The sequence below is a fragment of the Copadichromis virginalis genome, linkage group LG18 (genome assembly GCF_057382275.1).
Source record: "Copadichromis virginalis isolate Kocher_CV1m ecotype Utaka linkage group LG18, C_Virginalis_male_GT1.1, whole genome shotgun sequence".
Taxonomy (NCBI): domain Eukaryota; kingdom Metazoa; phylum Chordata; class Actinopteri; order Cichliformes; family Cichlidae; genus Copadichromis; species Copadichromis virginalis.
The window spans coordinates 15,913,820-15,935,469 of record NC_140635.1 but is presented as its reverse complement, the minus strand read 5'-3'; the positions used below and the strand labels follow the sequence as shown (position 1 = coordinate 15,935,469).

At 40.3% G+C, this 21,650-nt stretch overlaps 1 protein-coding gene across 1 annotated transcript in view; it reads left to right on the top strand.

Moving 5' to 3' along the window:
• Positions 1-21,650, top strand: part of b4galt2 (UDP-Gal:betaGlcNAc beta 1,4- galactosyltransferase, polypeptide 2) — a 258,806-nt gene that overhangs the window by 91,883 nt on the left and 145,273 nt on the right. The window contains exons 3-4 of the mRNA XM_085439913.1: positions 13,949-14,067; positions 16,209-16,325. Of these exons, the coding sequence (XP_085296039.1) occupies positions 13,949-14,067; positions 16,209-16,325 (236 nt within the window). The remainder of the gene's footprint in view (positions 1-13,948; positions 14,068-16,208; positions 16,326-21,650) is intronic.

Genomic DNA, 21,650 nt, shown 5'->3' with positions numbered 1-21,650 from the left:
TAAAAAAAAAAAAAAAAATTCCAGGGAGAAAAGAAGGAAAGAAGATTAAAGCTGAGGAAGATCAAGACAGACGTGAACACAGGGACACTGATACTCTCAGATGGGTTTAAGTGTGTCTGTCTGTAGGTGTCTGCGCGTGTTTCTGCACACATGCATACAAACGCACACATCCGTGCAAGAAGTGTCAAAGCGTGGCCTTCAGAAGTGTCAAATGTCACATTTGGCTCAGCTAGAAATATTTACTTGACACCACCTGCTCCATGAAGAAGCATTTACTTCTTTCTCTGTTTAAAGTACTGCTAAAAATACTTGCAGCTCTCTGTGCATTTGCTGGTATTTGGGATACAGTTGATCTAGCAAGACTGACACCTGTTAGGATTTTCACAGCTGAGCCAAAAGGGTTTTTTGTTTTTTGTTTTAAATTAATTTAGTGAGTGTGAGTATGTCCTCAATTGAAAACACCTCCTTTGTGTCTTTAAACTTCTTTAAATATGTGTTGAATATATATATATTTTTTTCAAAATAGTCCTACATGTTGGAGAATTATGGTGTGGATGTAGTTACAGATTATAATTTACACGGTGTCCAGGAAGTTATTAGTGTTGGATCTCAAGGAACTAGAGGCGCAGCCAGATTGTTATTGAAGTGTTCAAATCATAAACAGGCATACATGCAAATCTTAGTTGGTGTTAGCTTGCTAACGCTGTGTGTACTGTTACTATGGTGATGGACTGTAGATGACTGCAGCTGTCTTTGCACACAAGCCTACATCTATCAGAGTGAATTTTGTTAACAATCAGGAGATTTTGGCCTGGGCTGATCCTTTGATTCCCGTGGTATATGTGACTTAATATTACAGGTCACGACTTCTCTGGGCAGCAACGCAACCTCTTGTTGTTCTTAATAAAGAAAGTCATGCAATAATTGGCTCCTTTCCAGCATTCTGTAAGCAACTGTGGTCTTTTCATGCTGCACACGGCATGAGTCCACAAACAGCAGGGCACAGTGAAAGCAGTTGGTCACCTCCCCGAGAAGCTGGAGGTGTGCAGCCTGTCACCTGCAGCGCTTCATCTAACCGCTCGCTCTGGCTGCTCCTTCTTGTTTCATTTCTCTGTATTTCAAATAAAATAAATGCAGCTTTGATTAACAGTAGCAGGGAATGCTTAGCTCACAGACAAAGACGCTGCGTTTCTTGTCATTAGTTTGTAATCAGAGTCATCTCTTCCGTCGCCAATTAAATGTTTTAATTCATAAAACTGCAGCACAAGAAAGTGTTCCATTGGCTGATAATAGATTTTGTATGATCAATCGCTGATTGGGTTGTATCCTCCACCAGAGTGCCTGGTAATGTTGAGAGGAAATCAGCTAACCTCTTGAATTGAAGCGAAAGAACAAGCACTTGACAGGAAATCATTATTGCAAGAAGAGGTATTTCATATTTGACATCATGTTCATCAAAACATGTCGATGGTAGTTTCTAGGCTACTAGTTCATCTTCAAGGTCAACCAAGGATGAGCCAGAAACGGTCTTCTTCCTGTGCTTGCAATTCTCAATACACGTACGCACGTAAAAAAAAAAAAAAATTGCAGGTGCAAGTGTTGCATTTTGAGAAGAAATTTATTTTGAGCGAAGAAAAGCTAAATTTGAGTGAACAAAATTCACTGCTGCGTGCAAAAAATTTATTTCAGTGTTTGCTATTATACACACACACACACACACACACACACACACACACACACACACACAATAGCAGCCCCTCTCGCTCAGTTTTTGCATTTGCGCTTGCTTGCAATGCGTTGCTTGCGCTCTCAACATTTCTGCTAGTGTGTGTGTGTGTGTATAATAGCAAACACTGAAATACATTTTTTGCACGCAGCAATGAATTTTGTTCACTCAAATTTAGCTTTTCTTAGCTCAAAATAAATTTCTTCTCAAAATACAACACTTGCACCTGCAAATGTTTTTTTATGAGCGCTCAAAATAGTGGCACAAAAATAACGCCATACAACTAGGGGCCTGTCATGGTGTGGTTTATGTTTATTTTTGGTTGTTTTGTTATATCATTTCTATTTATTTCTTTATTTTACTCCAATAACTTTGATAGTTTATTTCTTCTAGTTATTTGTGTTTGTACAGATGTTTGATCCTTTAGTTTATTCCAGCCTCATTTGTGTCTTCTTGTGTTTTGGTTTTCATCTCTAGTACTGTATGTGAGTCCCATTTAGCTATTTCCTGTTTAATTTGGTCATTCCTGTTTCTTGTGCCTTGCTATTAATTTAATTTCCTTTGTTACTTTCTTAAAACTAATTGTTTTAATTAGTTTTAGCTGTGTTTTGATACCCTGGTGTTTCCACTCTCCCTGATTACCTCCTGTGTGTATTTAAGGCCTCAGTTTCCTTCTGTTCCTTGTTGTGAGTCATACTGGGTTCCTGTCTGTCCTCCCTTGTGTGTGCTCTGTGGAATTGATGGTATTTTTTGCTGCCTTTTGGATTACCTGCATCACCTCAGTAAGGGTTTGTTTATGAAGTCTGCGTTTGGGTCTGCAACCCTGGACAGGACGAGCAATTTAAATGAATAAAATGGCCTTTGATGGTAGAATCCTTGCAGGGGTTTAGTCTTACTCCTGCCTGCAATATAATAAAGTGTTATCTTTCTCTGTGTGAAGAAATCGACATTTGAGAGCTTGTGAAAAGTTTTTGTGCAAGATATTTTATAGCCTTGGAAAGAGAAGACACTCTCTGGTCCTTTTCTAGTCTTTTTGGCTTAAAGTTTGCAGGACAGTGTAGCTCGTCATCTATGTTAGTTTGGCAGCTACTATTAACATAGACATAAGGAACTTATAACTGAGTTATGGGACAGAGGATGTCGTATTGACAGGTTAGTTTGTTAACACAGGAACTTATTTGAACTAAGCAGGATGCTGCAGAGGTCTCTTCTTTAACCTTTTTGACTCAGTGCTGTGTTTAAGTGGAATGACTGCAGTGGTTAACACATTTGCTTAACTGTGAAAAATCCCTGATTTAAGACAAGGAGGAGAGACAAATCCCTGCATCACAAAAGGTGTCTGGGATAAAAGTCTGCCAAATCAAACATGGCTGTTCATCTACTGTGAACCTGCTGTGAGCTGAGAGAATGCTTGCATATAAAGGACAGATACTGTATGTTTTCCACATCATTAAACATGCAGATACTCAACTTTCTAAAAAAAACAAGTGATGATTTTTGATGTGATCGTAGGTGTTAGATTAACAAAAAAGTTGCTTTTAGCTGCTACACGTTATTTCACACCTCAGCTTTGACTTAAACTCAATACTCGATAATTATGTATTTTGCTATGTTATTCCTGGATGATGTCCTGGCATCAGGAACAGTTGTGTCTGGATTGTAATTCTCTGGCAGCCTGATTCGAGCTTCCTGCACTATTTCATGTCTGTCCCAACGACCACTCCAAACACAGTGCTCTGACAGTTTCATGGCCTTGAAGTCATCATGACTTTGGCTCTGGCTGTTTCGGGATACACAAGTGTGTGTGTGTGTGTGTGTGTGTGTGTGTGTGTGTGTCGAGGTCAGCACATGTGCCAACTAGCACGTCAGTATGCCAGCTGGACAGCGGCAGTGGGACCTGTAGTTGTACTGCCAAAAACAGACACTTATGCTTATACAAGGGACACATGCTGGTGTGCCACTCGTAATTCATCTGCCAGTCATGCAGATTTGATATCGAGCAATAGGGAGAATAATCCAAATTGTGCCAAAAACAACATTTGGGGAAAAGTAACACAAGAACACGTAGGTTTCTGTGATTGGTAGTGAAAGCTCAGATGGGTGAGCAAGTTCAGCCTAGCTAGCTTTCTTTGCGTTAACTAATTGCCAAAACCTAAAACACCATTCAAAGACTACGGGGATCAAGATAGTGGTTACCAACATCAGAATTACTGTTTTGAATAAAGTATCCCCAATATTAAATGGCATAATAAGAAACATTCCTCTCATATGTGCTTCATATATCACATTTTTATTTTGCATGTGTGTATGTGCTCATGCAAGTGTTTATGCAAGGATTCTTTCTCCCTTATTATTCAGACAGATATTACTTGCCACTAATTAAAGGATCATTCTGTTAGCAAGAGCAGTCCAAGTCTACATCCCTCCGCCAAGGCTGAAAATTCCCCCATACCAAGCACAAACTGAGTTTCTGGATCCTGGGTACGGATTACTTTGTGATATTTATGTGAGAACATCAAGTGTCACAATTTTTTATTTCAATTAGGATTTAATATATATATTTATTAGTAGTGAATATGTGGAACATAATGTCTTGCTAAGAAAAAAGAATGCGTGGCTCCGACTTGAAAGGTTAATCACGTCTAATTTGCACCAAACCCCCACCTCTGGTCACATTTTCATGCTAATCCATCTGGAACTTTTTGATTAATCCTGCTAGCAAACAAACAAACAGAGAAATGAAAGCAATCACATGACCTCCGTGTTAATTAAAGGCTGTTGTGATGAATCAAAGAGGCAACAACAGGGTTTCTGTATCAATTGTAGCGCACTAGTCTGTGTTATAATGTAAATGGCTCTTGATATTTGGTGTATGACAGCCTGTGACACAGAGGAAATTACAAAAGCAACAACGACAGTAGCAGAACTGCAGTGCAGTGTGTGGAGTGGTGTTGCTTAGCATCTGGCTCACAGGCTTACACGATCTGTCACTCCCCATCACTTTGTGTTTCCTGTGTTATTACTGTTTTCATGTTCTTTCTTTTTTCTTTTTGTCTGTGTTTGTTCTCCAACTGCCGTCCTTCAGCATCTGAAACTGTATCGTTCATCTTTTTGTGCTTTTATTTTCTTACCTTTATTCTTCCCCCCCCCTGACAGGAAACGTTGTTGTGTTACATGCATCCTCCATCTGTTTCAAGCACCCTACTTTCAGCTTTTTCCATCTCAGAGCAAAAACAGTCAGTGAACATACTGTGCGCGTGGATTTGAGCCATTAAGTGTTTTTATTTTTGTTTTTGCTTTTTTACTTTGCTTGTTTGGGTGATGATCTGCAGCTCTGCTGCTGATAATTAGGACTTTACACTGATAAAAGTATTGTTACGAGATGTAAGAAACAGCACTACAAAAAAAAAAACCAAGCTTTTGTACAATCAGTATTTGCATCTGCAGCTTTTCACACTGTAATTACTTTCATCGGCCTACTTAAAATTCACGCTCATTAATGAAATCTCTTGTTAAGGCTTGTTTGCTTACACATTGTTTTTCTTGCATCACACCAGACAGTAAATAAAGAAAACATTTCCTGATGAGGAAAAAAAATCTCCCAGTTCTTGGCTGCTAACACGTCTGAACATGAGAGCAAAACAAACGCAAAGGAAGATGCTTCTGGCAGCGTTTTTGTTTTTGATTATACTTCATGACAAGTTTTAGTAGAATTGTGAGAAAAGACAAAATAAAGGATGCGTGTAAAATAACTTACACATATCTGAATTTTTAAACAGCCACATTCAATCCTGCTTATTATTCAGCAAGCTCTCACTTTTTATCACGATACTGCTGAAGGTGTTTTGGGGTCCTAACTGGTTTATTGATAATGTTCACAATGTTTGTCCTTGGATAATATCGCACGTCTTCTCTATGATACAGCATTTCTCAAACTGGATGCAGGCTTCTCTGGAGCCACTGGGGTTTGAGCAGCCAATGGCTACAATGTTGAGTAAAACTAAGCAGAATAAATTTGATTTATGTTGAAATAACAGCAAACAAAAGCTTCTCTTGCCATCCTGGTGGTCTTTGTTGCACCAGATTTCAGCTTACCTGTTTAATTTCTAATGATTGCTAGAAGAAAATTTGCGGGTTTTTTTTTTTGCTTTCTGAGGCTGCTTTTATGCTCATTGCTTACACCCTGCCCTACATGGCCAAAATGATACCACATCTGCTGGCATGTATTGCCACGTTGGTATCACTTGGACCAGTTGTGCAACCCTCGATTTTTGTACCACTGCCGCTACACCTGGGTTGAAGACACGAGTGTATGATTGTGTTGGTTTTTACGGCTGTTTTAATGATATATCAGCTCAGAAGCTCAGAGATTCACAGATTATACAGAGGGAGATGTTGCAACAGTTTGAAAACTTGAAATTCTGTGGAAAAAACTTTGAAGAAAACACTCAGCAATTACTTTCCAGTTCTGACTTCTTCTTTACTTATATCAGCGCTGATCTGCCACTTGGATCTGACGCGTAGTTGGACGGGTCTAAGATTTGGCAGCTACGCCGATGTCTGCACAGTCACCCCACAGTTTACTGTCTGTTGATGGAATTTGCTTCACTCAGACCTGAGTCAATCCTGGCTAACTTGCAGAAACTATCACCCCTGTTCAGCTTGTGGCCTTATGTTGGATTTATACTCATGTAGTAAATCTACGCCATAGGCGCGCCGTAACCCCAAACCCTCCTCAAGATCTACACCGTAACTTTTACTGCAGCGTATGTCATAATTTATGCCCTAACCTGACATGCACTTGCCTACAGATGTAAACACATGTTGTGTTGATGCAGCTCAGATGGGTGTAAATGCTGGCTTTGGTCCGACCGACTTTTTCCTTTTGCTTTGAAACACTCATCAACCAAACAAAGAGAACATTTACAGCACGCCTGTTTCTGAAATCACTGCATTTTTTATGTCCCTCTAATGGCTACATTATATTATATATTCTGTAGGATAGTATTAACAGTATTTCCTGGCATTTTTGAAGCACATTATTATTTTTATTTTTTTTGTTTCAAGACAGCAGTTCATTTCCCTGCAAAAGATAAGCTCAGTTTTTTCTCTCTCTCTTTCTGTCAAGGTCCTTTGGAAATTATTTTGTCTTGAAAATTCTGTCTCTTGTGGTCTGACACATCCTGTTTGAAAGACAGCGGCAGAACATCAACCTTTTACTTTTTAATCCAAAACAGTCCAGTTTCACATTATCCTTTGCTTGAGATTCATGTTTGCCTTTTTGTCTGGTGGATTCCATTTTCCAGCAACATGACTTGCGACAACAAAGCTATGAGTTTGTGAATGCTGTAGCTTTCTCTTCATCCTTTTGTGCTTGTTGTTGGTGCGGTGTAAATACACCACGGTTAACCCTTTATCTCGTCTGTTTGGGTGCACGCTGGGTGTTCTGCATAGATACACACCCACACGACCAGATAATGTGTTTCTTGCATGTCGAGGAGATTCTCAGATACCTCTAATCCTCTGATCCAATAAATTTACCCCAACATGCAGACACAGACACACGGGCAGGATTTCACAGCTGAGCATAGCCTTTGCCATCGATGATTTTCACAATCCACAGTAATGAGTCTTGGAAGAGGGTGTAAAATCGCTAACACAAGGACAAAGTGTGCTGAAGATAAACAAAATGAACGCTATGTTAGCAGAAGTAGGTACCTGACGTGAAGACTTTTGACTCTTTTCCCTTTTCTCTCCTCCACACCCATTTGTACCTCATGCTCTTTTTCTTTCTTTCATCAAAATGGGAAGAATCTCAATTATGGCCTGTGCTCGGTGGAGGCACTTGTAAATGATTGAAAGAAAAGAGATTGAGAGAGTGGACAGGCTAATAAGATTCAGGGAGCTGAAAGTCTCTATTGTCACAGAGTGTCAGTGGGAAGCAGGAGGGAGAGGAACAACCTCTTCCTCCAGCTTTCGCTCTCCTTTCTGTCCGTTTTTCTTCTCATTTATTCACTTTCTCTAACTTTCATTTCCCTCCCCTTCCTGAGGCCAAAGAGCCAAACTCAATTATAAACTCAGAACCGCTCTCAGAAATCTGACCCTGGCGCCGCTTCAGTTGTCACTTAAGTAACACAAAGGCGCAGAAACTCTCAGAACAGGGCTGCTGATTAACAGGCAGCCTGTTGTAGAGTTTTGCATGGTCAGATGGCCCGACCAGTGACTCTGTGAGGACAAACCAATTCACAGCCTTATTGACACGAACTCATTCTTTAAGAGAAAGACAAAGAAAGCTACTGAGTCAGTGCACAAGGGTATCAAACTGCTTTTATTCACTTTATTACCCTTTTGCAATCAGCTACATAAGAGTAAACACAGGATTAAACAAGTTAATTGGTTTTCATTGATAATTTATTTGTCAGATCCATGAAAATCTGTTATATTTTGCATGTTTTGTTTTCCTATAAGAGTCGCACAGGCCTAGCAATGCTCAGTAACCTGGCTGGGGAAAAATGTGTATTTCTCTTCTTATATCTTTATATCTGATGGATATTTATGCCATTTTTGGGTCTTATGTAAATGATTGATGTGTCCACCATGTCATAGCCATCTTCTTTTTGCTTTTTTTTTAAGCAAACTGTCCATTGCAAAGAAGCGCAGCCTTGCAATGATCTGTTTTACTCTGAAGAAGGTCAGAATTGACAAAATGTGCATCATATTGTATCCTGTAAGATAAAATGAGCAATTGAGACCATAAAGTCATGCAGAAAATATTTAGTGAGCTTCCTCCGAAGGGTGGCTGGCCTCTCCCTTAGAGATAGGGTGAGAAGTTCGGCCATCCGGGAGGGGCTCAGAGTAGAGCCGCTGCTCCTCCACATCGAAAGGAGCCAGCTGAGGTGGTTCGGGCATCTGACAAGGATGCCCCCTGGGTGCCTCCTGGGTGAGGTGTTCCAGGCATGTCCCACCGGGAGGAGGCCCCGGGGCAGACCCAGGACACGCTGGAGAGATTATATCTCTCGGCTGGCCTGGGAACGCCTTGGTGTTCCCCCGGATAAGCTGGAGGAGGTGGCTGGGGAGAGGGAGGTCTGGGCCTCTTTGCTTAGGCTGCTGCCCCCGCAACCCAGCCTCGGATAAAGCGGATGAAGATGGATGGATGGATGGATGGATGGATGGTTATAAATCAATTGAGAAATTGGGCAGTTTTCTCGTATCCTTCTATACAACCAGACTTCTTTTTTAAACCACAGTTGTTAAAGGTATTTCTGCATTTTATTTATACAGTCTAGATAGACCAGATAATAAGAGAACTCTGTTACACCGTATGTAGCAACACTGGGGTCTGAGGGGAGTCTTGGCAGAGCTAGATTAAACTGATCTGTTTCATCTTAGGGCCCACGGATCCTAGGTTCAGTGGAGGGGGAATAGGAGCAACAATGGCAGGAAGGGAGGAAGAGAAAGGGAGTGCTGCTAATCTAATAGCTCTGCCGTTTTGTTTCATTACTGTTGTGAGGGGAAAATGTCATGATCCTGGGTCTTGCCTGCACACAGCTGTATTGTGACAGAAAATTTGGTTGTCATATAATGTGTGTGTGTGTGTGTGTGTGTGTGTTATGTGTATATATCTGCAGATAAAGCAGTTCTGCATTCCCCAAAGTGCAGCAGATGTCCCAGATAGAGTGATCAAAGAGTGTGATTATAATGTATTACTGTAATATTGCCACTTAGATAAGCATGTTAGGTGTCTGTGGCTGTTGTGTGTGTGTGTGTGTGTGTGTGTGTGTGTGTGTGTGTGTGTGTGTGTGTGTGTGTGTGTGTGTGTGTAGATAATTCCACTGCTATCATTGTACAACACATTACTGTTTGTTGAAGTGTATTTTATACACAAACCTGCACATTTCTGCATCACACATGCACAAACACAAAAATGCTCTCTTTCTGTTATTTGTGTGTTCTGGCTCGACACAGTCTGAATATCTTTAAAAGTTTTCCTCTACCTATGTCACCATGCTTTTTCAAGATTACTGAATTGTACCTGTACATTTTCACCATGCAGTAATGACAATGCCAATGTATTTTATTTCATGATTATGTTTTTAAGCTCTTTCGATATCATGCTTTATAAATCTCTAAGACAAATCACCCCTCAAATATCCAGATCTAAATGCTGCAGATACCATTCTGTGCATTTTAGCAGTAAATCAAAGACGATGTACATTAATTAGACTGCTTATGTTGCCCCCTGCAAGCCACTTTGGACCCCAGCTTCTAATCCATCATCAGTGTCTTGTTTGTTGTCATTAATTGCCTAGTGTGTGCTGTTTTGGTGGTCTTGATATTGCTCTTAGAGCCAAGCCACCAAAATTGCTACACATGAAATCCTTTTAACAAGTGGTTGTGACCAAAACTCAAAATCTTAAATATCTTATCTAATCAGCCAATCATGTGCTGCCATGTGCATTTCGATATGGTAAAAGCAACCTGCTGAAATTCAAACTGAGCATCAGAATGACAAAGAAAGGTGATTTAGGGAACTTTGAAAGTGGCATGGTTATTGGTGCCAGATGGGCTGTTCTGAGCCCTTCAGAAACTGCTGATCTACTGGGATTCTCCTGCACATCCATCTCATGAGTTTACAGAGAATGGTTTGAAGAAGAGAAAATGTCCAGTAAGCAGCAGTCCTCTGGGTAGAAAGGCCTTGTTGATGCCAGAGGCCAGAGGAAAATAGAAATACTGCTTTAAGCTGATGGGACGGCAACAGTAACTCAAATAACCACGTGTTACAAGCAAAGTATGGAGAAGACCATATCTGCTTCACATGAGCTCACCAAAATTGGACAAGAGAAGATTGAGAAATATTGCCTGGGCTGATGAGTCTTGATTTCTGCTACGGCGTTCAGATTGTGTGGCGTAAACAGCATCTATTCTGTCTTGTATCAACAGTTCAGGATGATGGTGTAATGATACAGGCACCTTAATAGCAGTCGAGTATAGTTTAAACACCACAGCCTACCTGAGGATCGTTGCAGACCAGTGAATGTATGCATCCCAGTGTTTAAACGGTTCATATTTGGAATTGTAAAGAAGGCAAAGTTGAAATTGTAGCAGTATCAGTTTGAGTCACACTTGGACGACCTGTGCTGCAATGATGTTAATCTATATTTATTGGGGGGATTTTTCCCCATAAACCAGCTTTTATCTTCAAGAGGAACAACTAAAACCTCGCCCAATGTTTTCTTGTGTTTTCAGAAAACCTAATACACAGTATACTATGTTATGCTACATCCAGTAAGCTCCCCGTTTTGTTTTAGCTGCCTGAAAACTAAGTTTGGGGGAAAAAATCACAGGGAGAAGATGAAAACACCATGTTCTACTTTCTGTCTCATTAGGGTGAGAGGGGAACGAGGAAGAAAGAGACTCGAGTGCGGAGGGGATGGAGGGCGATGGGTAGAAGTAGTCAGGGGCTGCTGGGACTGTTTGCATTCAGCTCTTGTGGTGTGATAAAGAGGTGTGTTATGGACATGTAACCTTGTTTCCATTGATTACACTCCTCACCTGCACGGTGTTGATTGGAGCAGACCTCTCAACACGGAGCTCATGCATCAATGTTAAGCCCATTATCGTCTCGTGGGCTTCTACGAGCCACACCTCTCTTTCCTGTGCTCTGATGCTGCGAATACTGTCTGTTTATACGTGCATAATACAACACAAGACACACCTTGGCCACCAAAAGTATGTTGAAAGTAGATTGTTTACTGCACAGTAAATATACATACTTACAAATGGGAATCATACAATCCATGTACACTGATGCATAATCGCTGCTTTAGCTGTAATTATCTAAATGTTTGTTACAGTCTGGCAAAACTTTGTTTTTACTGTCGTTTCTCATCACTTACCTGCTCTGCTTTAAGCACTCAACACACCAATGCACTCCAGCAAACACAGTCGAATCCCTCTCACGTGTACGTTTTCGATGAGTTAATTTTTGTAACTGTTTAAAACTGACAGTCCATCGTTGAGTGATTAAGCAGGAGGCAAGACGCTCCCGGCAAAACACCCTAAATGGGTGGCCTTCAAGCGTAGCCGTTTTAAAAACACGGGGTTCGTACGGTTTCTGGAAATTCCCTTAATTTTTTTCTCGTAGTGTCGTCGAGGAAAAGATGGATGGATTTTAGATAAAATGTTCAAAGCTTAAAAAGGTAAATGCTTTCATAATAAACAACCATCTGAACAGTATGATGTCATGGTGATGTAGGAAAAAAATGAAATCACCAACAATGTTTTATTGGTGATTACAGTTTGAAGGCAGCAGCATTTATACGTGTAAGAAAATGAAGGACGTTTTCCATCCTTGTCATTGATGACAGACTGCCTAATTCAAAGTGTGAAGTCATTGCCACGAGGTGCGAGCAGCAGTAGTGCAACAGCGACACAGCAAGTCATATACAAGCACAGTAATATTGTTTTCAATGGGAATTTTAAGCCTTTAAAGCCTAAATTATAAAATAATAATAAAATATAAATTTGCATATATGATTTTTAATTAGTATCATATTTGGTAAATCTGGCACTTCATTGCTTAAAAGTGTATTGTGGAACTTATGCTTTTCAGTGGGGAAAAGATCAGTCTGATGATGGAACAGTCTCAAAGTAAATAACGTAACCGCTTAACATTTCAGTAACTTAGTCTTGCAACTTCTCAGCAGGTGCACAACATTGTCACATAATAAAATAAACATTTTTCAATTTAAGTCAAGCTTTCTAACCTGTTTTTCTGCAGTCGCACATCATCCTGCCGCTCGTGTCTCTTCATCTGTCCTCGTGTCCTGGTTGTACTCAATGGTGGGTTTTCAAGTGGTGAAACAAGTTTGTTTTTTCCACCACTGGAAAATATGCAATAAAACTGTTCCCTGCTAAAGTATTGTAGTTTGTTGGAGGTTGTTTTTTGTGTACTAAATTCTCATTAGAGAATCACTTGCAGCTCCTTCTCTCTGAGACGTCTGCTTGTCTCCTTATGCGAGCTAGGGAACGTGGGAACCTAAGCACATGGTGCCACAATATCAGGTAAAAATTTACACCAGATTTATCGTGTACGAAATGCTATACCACGGCCGTGCTGAAGTTTTTTTTTTCTTTTGTATTAACTGTGAGAACAGGTTAAAATACTTCATGCTAATGAATGCCAAAAATCTGAACAACTCAGAAATATAGCGATTATTTAAACAGCATAAGAAGTGCATTTTTTCATGTATTATTTTCATCTGCAGACTGAAACACATTTCATATTGTTGAAAACATTCATGGCCGCTCGCTGTGCTTCTCTCCTCTGTAGTGCAGTGACAGTGTTCATTGTAAAACAGATAATGAAGAACGAGTCACCGACTGTCCTTTTTCTATTTAAAGATTTCAGTCACATATAGATAAACTGCATTATTATACATAAGCAGGGCTTGTTTTTGTTGCCTTGAATGATAAAAATCATGTAATACTACTTAATATTTTTGGTGAATCAAATGATGCGTGATGATTTGAGCTAATGAGTTCCCAGCCGCTGAAGAAAGACATGCACTAATGAGTGACATTTTGCAGTTTGGAGAATGAGTGCTGAGAGTCTGGTTTGTTGAAATGAGGTCCGTGGTTTGGGGGCTTTGGTCGGAGTCCAAACAGCGAAGCTTTCTCGGGTGTTTTAATGATGGCGGTTCTCAGAGCAAGGGGCTGGATTTATCATCCAGGCCAGAGATTTAAAGCATATCTTTCTTTTAATTTGGTCTCATGCACATAAACACACTTGCACACTGATAGTTTTTGACTCATCAGTACTCAAAGGATTGATTTGCAGAGATGTAACATACTGTATGATGTGGGTTTATCACTAAGCTGCATAATTACTTTCCATGTGTTTACACATCTGACTTCAAAGTCTTTGTTTGTTTGTTTTTTAGGAGTATGGGTTTTCCAAAGCCTGTGCGTCTTATTAAATGAAGCATTATGCGAAACATATCCCTTGAAATCATTATTTCTGCACACATCACTTTGATACACGTATAGTGTTGCTTTGAAGCTAAAAGCGTTTGCTCCGTGTCCCTCATTCCCTCTCTTGTTTTCTTTCCCCCCATCATGTCTTTTTTCTTTCACTTCTTTCATGCCCTGTCTAGTCTGTTACCCAACTCATCCCACTAATGCTTTTCTCTTCACTTTCTCTGTCTCTTTTCTTTTCCTCAGTGGGGCGTTTGTTGATCGAGTTCAGCTCCCAGATGACGATGGAACGAGTGCAGAAAGAAAATCCCAATGTGACCGAGGGAGGCCGATACACGCCTCCAGACTGTCGGCCCAGATGGAAGGTCTGTAGATGCATCGCTATTTGTATTTCACAACATTTGAATAAACTATATTTCACATTGTACGGTAAATATATTCTAGCAGAAGTCAGCTTCTGCCAGTATAAAAATAAAAGATGAGATTTAGTGCCTGATAAAGTGCCTGAGACTTGGACGAAGTCACAATGATGAGGTACTAAACAAAAATGTTGAAATAGACAAAATTATGAAAAGCTAACACAATACAACATACCCAATTTAAAATGGTACAGACTGTTATTTCATTTTTTTATGAGGTGTTGACTCAGAGTTCCTAGTTTGCTTTGAAGACGGAGAATTGTCTGGAAACTCGCTGAGCGATACTGAAATTTGAATAAGTAACTAACTTGTTCTAAATGGTGCAACTTTTATTTTGAAGGGGAACGTTTGTTTGGGCTTGAGTTGAAACTACAGGCAACCACAGCAGTTTGCTTGGGTTACCCTTAGCAACCAACTGGTGAATGAATACACATTTTCCCAAGTAACCAGTGGTTACTAGGGGATCACCATCTGCATGACTTAGTCCATAGTCAGGCTTTCTTTGCATTACCTTGTTAAATAAACCTTTTAACCACAGTCTGAGATAACTGTTTTCATATCGGTGGTTATCAACTTTCTCTCTTAACTCAGGTTTTCTGCTTCAGGCTCTCTGTGAGCGCACATAAAATGCGTGATGCTTTCAAAAAGAATGGGTGAAACATTTTATTTCATAGCATTTATAGATCTTCTGACAGCTAAAGGTAACACTGGTCAAATGTGATAGTTGAATATTAGCGATTTGAACCTTTAAACATTATAGGCTACAGACAGAATTCAGATCTGACACTGACCTTAAGTTCAACGTTCGCTAACGTCTCGGTTTCGTATCAGCCAGTGAGCTGCTTGTATAGGAGCACTGGCACACCAGGTGGAGCAGTGCCACCAGGGATCGTGGCATTGCTGATGACCACGATACCCATCTTCACTTCAACACCTGCAAGAAGACTAAAAACACAAACACGCATGCAGAGATGCGGCAGAGAAGATCCTCAGACAGTCAAAATTTGAAGTTAATATATATATCACAAAAATTGTTACTCACCTTTTCTTTACTGATGTTCTCATTTGACTTTGATTGATCAGCTCTCTTTTACTGGAGTTCATTTTCACTTTTACTGGATTTAAATTAATGGAGACAAATGAAACATTGCTATATTGGTGTGGAGGGCAGCTTTTTTGAGAACTCCCTAATTTCAGCATTTTCAGTGTTTGACTTTCTCCTCTACATGACACCTCTTTGAGTATCTGGGCAATTTCGGTGCTCAACTATACAGAAACCAAGGTTAGTTTTCTGCCAATCTTCATCTGAACACAAAATTACCATGAACTCACAGAGGAGATTACGGTTCAACCTTGGACACCTGAAAATGACTCGCTTCAAGTTCAGAGACACGGCCCCATAATTTGTCTCAAGTATGCGATGCCAGTGAGCTCTGCTCACTTGGCGTGCTTTATTCATTATGGATAAGAACCTGCTTTATGTTCACTGTGACATTAACAGGAGCTGTGGAAATAACAGTTCACTCGTGTTAGAGATTTAGTTGGTGTGTGTTTGTGGTCATTCGGTTTGATTCAGTGTGTTTATAGTGCCACATTACAAGAACAGTAACCTCAAGGTGCTCAAGGAAAACTTCATTTTAAACAGGAAGAAACCGCCAACAGAACCAGGTTTAGGTCGTGGCAGTCAAGTGGTAATGTCTGGGATATCGGGCGACCGTGGCTCAGGGGGTTGGGAAGCGTATCTGTAACCGGAAGGTCGCCGGTTCGATCCCTGGGCTCTCTGTCCTGGTCGTTGTGTCCTTGGGCAAGACACTTTACCTTACTTGCCTACTGGTGTTGGCCAGAAGGGCTGATGGCGCGATATGGCAGCCTCGCTTCTGTCAGTCTGCCCCAGGGCAGCTGTGGCTACAACCGTAGCTTGCCTCCACCAGTGTGTGAATGTGAGAGTGAATGAATAGTGGCATTGTTAAGCGCTTTGGGTGCCTTGAAAAGCGCTATATAAATCCAATCCATTATTATATGATCTATAATAAATCTACACATTCAGGACAATCAGGTAATGTGCTGAAACTGTCCCTGTTGTGTAGGTGGCCATCATCATCCCGTTTCGTCACAGAGAGAATCACCTAAAGTACTGGCTCCATTACCTCCACCCTATTCTCAGACGCCAGAAGATTGATTACGGCATCTACATCATCAACCAGGTAGGATTTCAGAGAGCCTGAACGGCAGTAAGAACTGCAATACGGCGTTTCTTTTTAAGTGACCTGGTGGCTTCTTGGTGTAGTGGTTAACAAATTTGCCTTTCACGTGAAGGATTTCTGGTTTGAGACTGTGAGGAAATACAAACCCATCCACAGGAGGTCACAAGCCAGGATAAATGGGAGGGTGGGCATTTGGCCAAATCAAACATGCAGATCTGTGACCTCCTGGGAACTGCGGTGACCTCCAGGGAAGCAGCTGAACAGACCACCTGTTTATTTTTAACTGACCAGCAGTTGCATATTTAAGAGTCTGCAGGCTTTGGTAACACCTTCATGTAAGTTTGAGAGAGACACAGAAGAAACAACGGAAGAACATTGACGCTGATGATCTGAAACTGAAAAACAATGATTTGGTTTCCATGTGAGTAATTTATCAGACTATTAATGAACATAAATAAAAGTAGGCTTATTTTTTGTGTGTTTACGTTTCGGCTTAGGTCGACAGAAAAACAGGCTATGGACCGACTTTGCTTTTGCCAATAAGTTGATGGCTTCTTTGTGTTTCTCACTCTACTCTTTCATGAAAATGAAAATTATGAAGTGCAGCTCTTCATTTTATGTATTTCTAAATTTATTTTAAAGGAGGAATTAATTATTTGTTATTTATAGCTGTGCAATGTCTACAAATCACTTGTTGCAGCAGTTTTGCTTGATAAATTATATTAATGCTTAATTGGTCATTATTATTGATCCGTGGACTGATTATTCACAATACTGCACCATGAGCAAAAGTCACAATCTTGAATTTGTGGTCATATTCCTGGTTAAGTTCTGTTGTGAGCGAAACAAACAATGTTTTTAACTCTTTCCCCTCGATTGGGGGTAACTCTTCTGAACTGAGTGGTTTCTTTCTTATTTCATTACTTGTCATTAGGTGTCAAAGTAAACATATTATAAATATTTTAGTGGGGTTAGGTTAGTTGATATTTCAGAATTTCCCATAGGTATGAATGGTTGTGTCTCTGTGTGTTAGCCCTGCGATGGGCTGCGACCTGTCCATGGTACCCCACCTCTCACCCTGTGGTAGCTGCGATAGGCTCCAGCCAATGGTTAAGCAGAAGAGCCTGACCTGTAAAACTCCAAATACACTATGACAAGAGCAACGAAGTACATCTGTCTTGTATTAAGCTGTAAAAAATCATTGGAACACAATATTAAGTTTTTTAATCTATTAATACAGTCGAATTCATTGCTGCATGCAACAGAGAACAAGTCATCTTCCAGTCCCTAACGGCTGCCTTCCCCCCTCTCCCATCCCAAACTTCTTCATTGACTGTCTTTAACCCAAATAACAGCCCATCTCCAGAGCAGCATATTTACTATCACTCGGTTCAGAAGATGGATTTTTAAGTAATATTGCGAGAGTGTGTGTGTGACTCTGTGGCGAGAATAACTCTTCTTCCACATTATGGATAATGAGCTCTCTTTTCTGCCCTTTTGCTCCCTGTGGGCCTTGTGCAACGCCTTAATCACTTCCCCTGTGGAACAGGCCTTTGGTTTCGCCTGCCCTGCTGCGCTCTGCTCTTGATGTGGTTATGTTCCAGTGTCTTACTCCTTTGCTGTCGTCCTCTCTCTCTCGCTTACAGTTATGCACACAAACACACACACACACGTAAACACATCTGAACGGTTTTTAATCTTCCTTATATCAAAAGTAAAGCTGTTAGTGAGGGTAAGAGCTGTTAGAGTGGGTGCAACATCTGAAGCATTTTTAACCTAACCTTCTCCTTTCCTTCCAGCCCATCTCTCATTGGCATTTCCATCACAAGACTGTAAATACTTTGACTTCACCTTCAGTTTTATCTCCGGGCGGTTTGCAGGCACAGAGGTCTTATGTCATGCAGTTTCTGTTTATCTTTTGACTTGTGATGTTACACGAATCTCCCTTTTTATGTTTTGTTTAACTGAAAAGTTGGACTTTTTGAAAAAGCGAACATGTCATGAATAATAATAATGATGACAACAATGAAAGTTTAAGTGTTGCTAGTGAATCTAGGTTCCCAATTTTTGTCTGAAACATAATCATACTGCTTTTTTTCTCCTCTATCTCAAAACCTCTTCTGATGCTGCCATACAGTGACCTACAGTGCTGAAGAATTAAGCCAATGCATGAGGGCCAAAGTCTGCAGTTAATCAGAAGCAAGTTCAGCTCCTACAGCATAAAGCTTTATAGCAAAAACAAACATATTTACTGCCTAGTAACACTGCATTTGGTAACACTTCCATATATTTAGAATGAAACTTATGAGTTTAAACTAATGCAAGTTTAAACGTGTGAATTATCACTATCCCTTCCCATTGCTGGGCTTCACTTAGACTAATTAAATCAGTGGACTTGTCAGGCTGTCCAGTGATGTGGTTTATTTGGGACTAATTTATAAGTATGCTTGTCAATTCAATTCAGTTTTATTTATATAGCATCAAATCAGAACAACAGTCGCCTCAAGATGAGGTGAAGTAAATACCATAGAGTAATACAGAGAAAACCCAAACAATCAGGTGACCGCCATTAGCAAACACTTGATGACAGTGGGGAAGAAACTCAATTTTAACAGGAAGAAGCCTCTGGCAGAACCAGGCTCAGGCTTTTATCTATTAACCAATAACTTAGTACTTCATCCACTGGTTACTTAAAGCTAAAGTTACAAAAACTGAACCTTCAAAATGAAGCCTAGTAACCAACCAACCAGTCAACGGGTGATTTCATTATCATGTCTATCTTTAATATACAGTCTCTGATTCTATCTGGTCTAATATTTTGACTGACAGCTGATCAGCTGATTCATTTTTTTTAAAAACTCGACCTCTGATTAACATAAGAGCTCCCAATCTTCATTCTTGAGGCTTCCACAATGTTTGCCTGAATAACTCAATTGGTAACGTTGTTTCTTCCAGCTATTACGGGTTTCTGTTAAAGAGGTCAGTCAGGACACATGAGTGCTCTGATTGCCAGAACACCTCTAAGAGAGTCACAAGAAAAGATGCTAAAATGAGGCAGAGATGAGGAACAAGCAGGCAGATTGAGTGGAAGCAAATCAAAGCGACAGAGGTGGGACTCTGATGACAAGAAGCCCTGATGTATCTGACACGGTGGGCAATTAAACCTTTACACCCGGCGTCACTTTCCAAAAGGATAGCGGAGAGAACTTTGCTATCATGCTCGCTCAAGTGTTGAAAGAGTGAAAATCTGTAACCTTTTAACACGGAGTTAAAAGGTTGGAGTGGGGGTGTTGCACTGGTGTGTGTGTCAGGGATGGAGGTCATGCTGTGATAATTTCCACCCTCCGGGCTCATCTTGGCTAACAGATAATGGCTGTCATGTCCTTCGAGTCAACACAGGCTTTTTGTGTATGTGTCACTCACACGCACATTCAGCACTGTGCAAAACACCCCTCATTTCTTTGTATTTTGCTAGGAAAATGGGAAATAGATGCACTGAGTTATTGAAACATCTGCAAAAATACATGAGAAAAAAATAGTTTGTGCACTTTTAACAAAATCTGAACATCAATATTTGTTGTGACCACCTTTATTCTTCTACACAAGCTGTCTTTTTTTTAAGTCGCCTGACTTCTGATCTCAGGCTTCACTAAAGTTTCAGTAATGTGCTCTGGTGAGGCCAATCCATGACTTATATAGTTTCATTGTGCGTTATTGTAGAACATTGTCATGCACTGCCGTGCTGAAAAATGAAGCTTTTGATAATCGGATGCCTTTCAGATGGTGTTGCATGGTGGATGAATATCTGATAGCATTATTATGCATTTGCAATTACAGAATTTTGACATCGGATACATATCCCCAACACTGCTGGTAAAAGAGTTGTGCAATCACTCAATCAAAAAAAGATTGATACTCGCTGGCTTTCTTTGATCATCATATCCAGGCTTTTACTGTGGAGAACTTTTGTCAACTGAGGTTTTAAATGTGCTACACAAATACATTGATACTTGACTTGGTTCATCTCTCGGGTTAGGTGCCTTTTTATGCTTAAATAATTCATAATAATCAATAATCCACATCAGTGTTAAGTGGCTCAATAAACACTCCTCATAAAACGATCAATTACAAGGACAGGACTGAAAGTGAGTGAAAAGGCAGCCAATGTCCAAAGAAAAACTGCGAAAGACCGAAGAAAGCATGAATTATTGCAAAAGATCACTTTTTAAAAAATTAAGCTGACTTCTTGGAAGCAAAATATACAGAAATGAGGGGTGACTGAAGAATTTTGCACAGTGCTGTATATGAATCTTCGTCCTTCAAACAGATATTAAATATCCTCTTTATTTTATTGAAGGTCAGCTAACAGCTACACACTGCAAATACAACCCTTTACAATCACCAAGTCTATTTCACATCAGTGGGAAACAGGAAGGCTGTGTTGTCTGGTGTGATTTTCACCCACAGAGTTGAAGCATCAAATTTGGCCCAAGCATCCTCACAAACATCATCAGCATATAAGCTCACCTGCCTGTTTTTTAAGCACACCGAGCAGTCTAGTGCAAGAGTCCTGCAACACATCTCACTTTCACAGATGTCATAATTTTGTGTTTTTGTTGAAACTGCAGCACCACAAACAACAGGACTGAGTGAACCAGCAGCTAATGAATGATAGATGTATTCTCAGATCACATTGTATTTTGTACAGTATTGTTCATTATTTCAATAAGAAACTTTTCAAGCTTTTGAATGGCTAAGAAAATCTGATATGGTCATCCGTCATTGCACTTCATTTACACAAAGGAATTTTGGTCTTTTGGAATTAAATTAGTCCATTTATCGTCGCATATCTGCTTCAATAATAACCATTTATCTGTAACTTTGCAGTCCTCTCTGCTGACTGGAAACATTTTTTAATCCTCCAGATTCTATATGTTTAGAATATTTTACTACAAAACAACTCCTTTCAACCTCCTGCCACCTCATACTGGTGACCAGGTATGAGTGCTGTGCAAGAGCAATGATTTATCCATAAGAGCAAAAGTCAGAGGTCATTTAACTTTTCATAAACTTAAGAGTGGTTTCCCTGCTTGCTGCACTGTGTCACTGCCCTCAACTGAAAAATTTTAAGCAGCTATCATCTCGCTCTAAAAAGCGGTGGTGCAGCTGGTGAGGTACAGTGAGTAGGCGTTGCAGAGGGATCATGCGGAAAGTGATATAGCAACCTTGCTGTTCTGCCCTGCTGCTCTGTGTCCTCTCTGCCTGCCGAGGACCGGGGCCAATGTTTGTTTGTTGGCCATCAGCTCATCGCGTAAAACTGGAGGA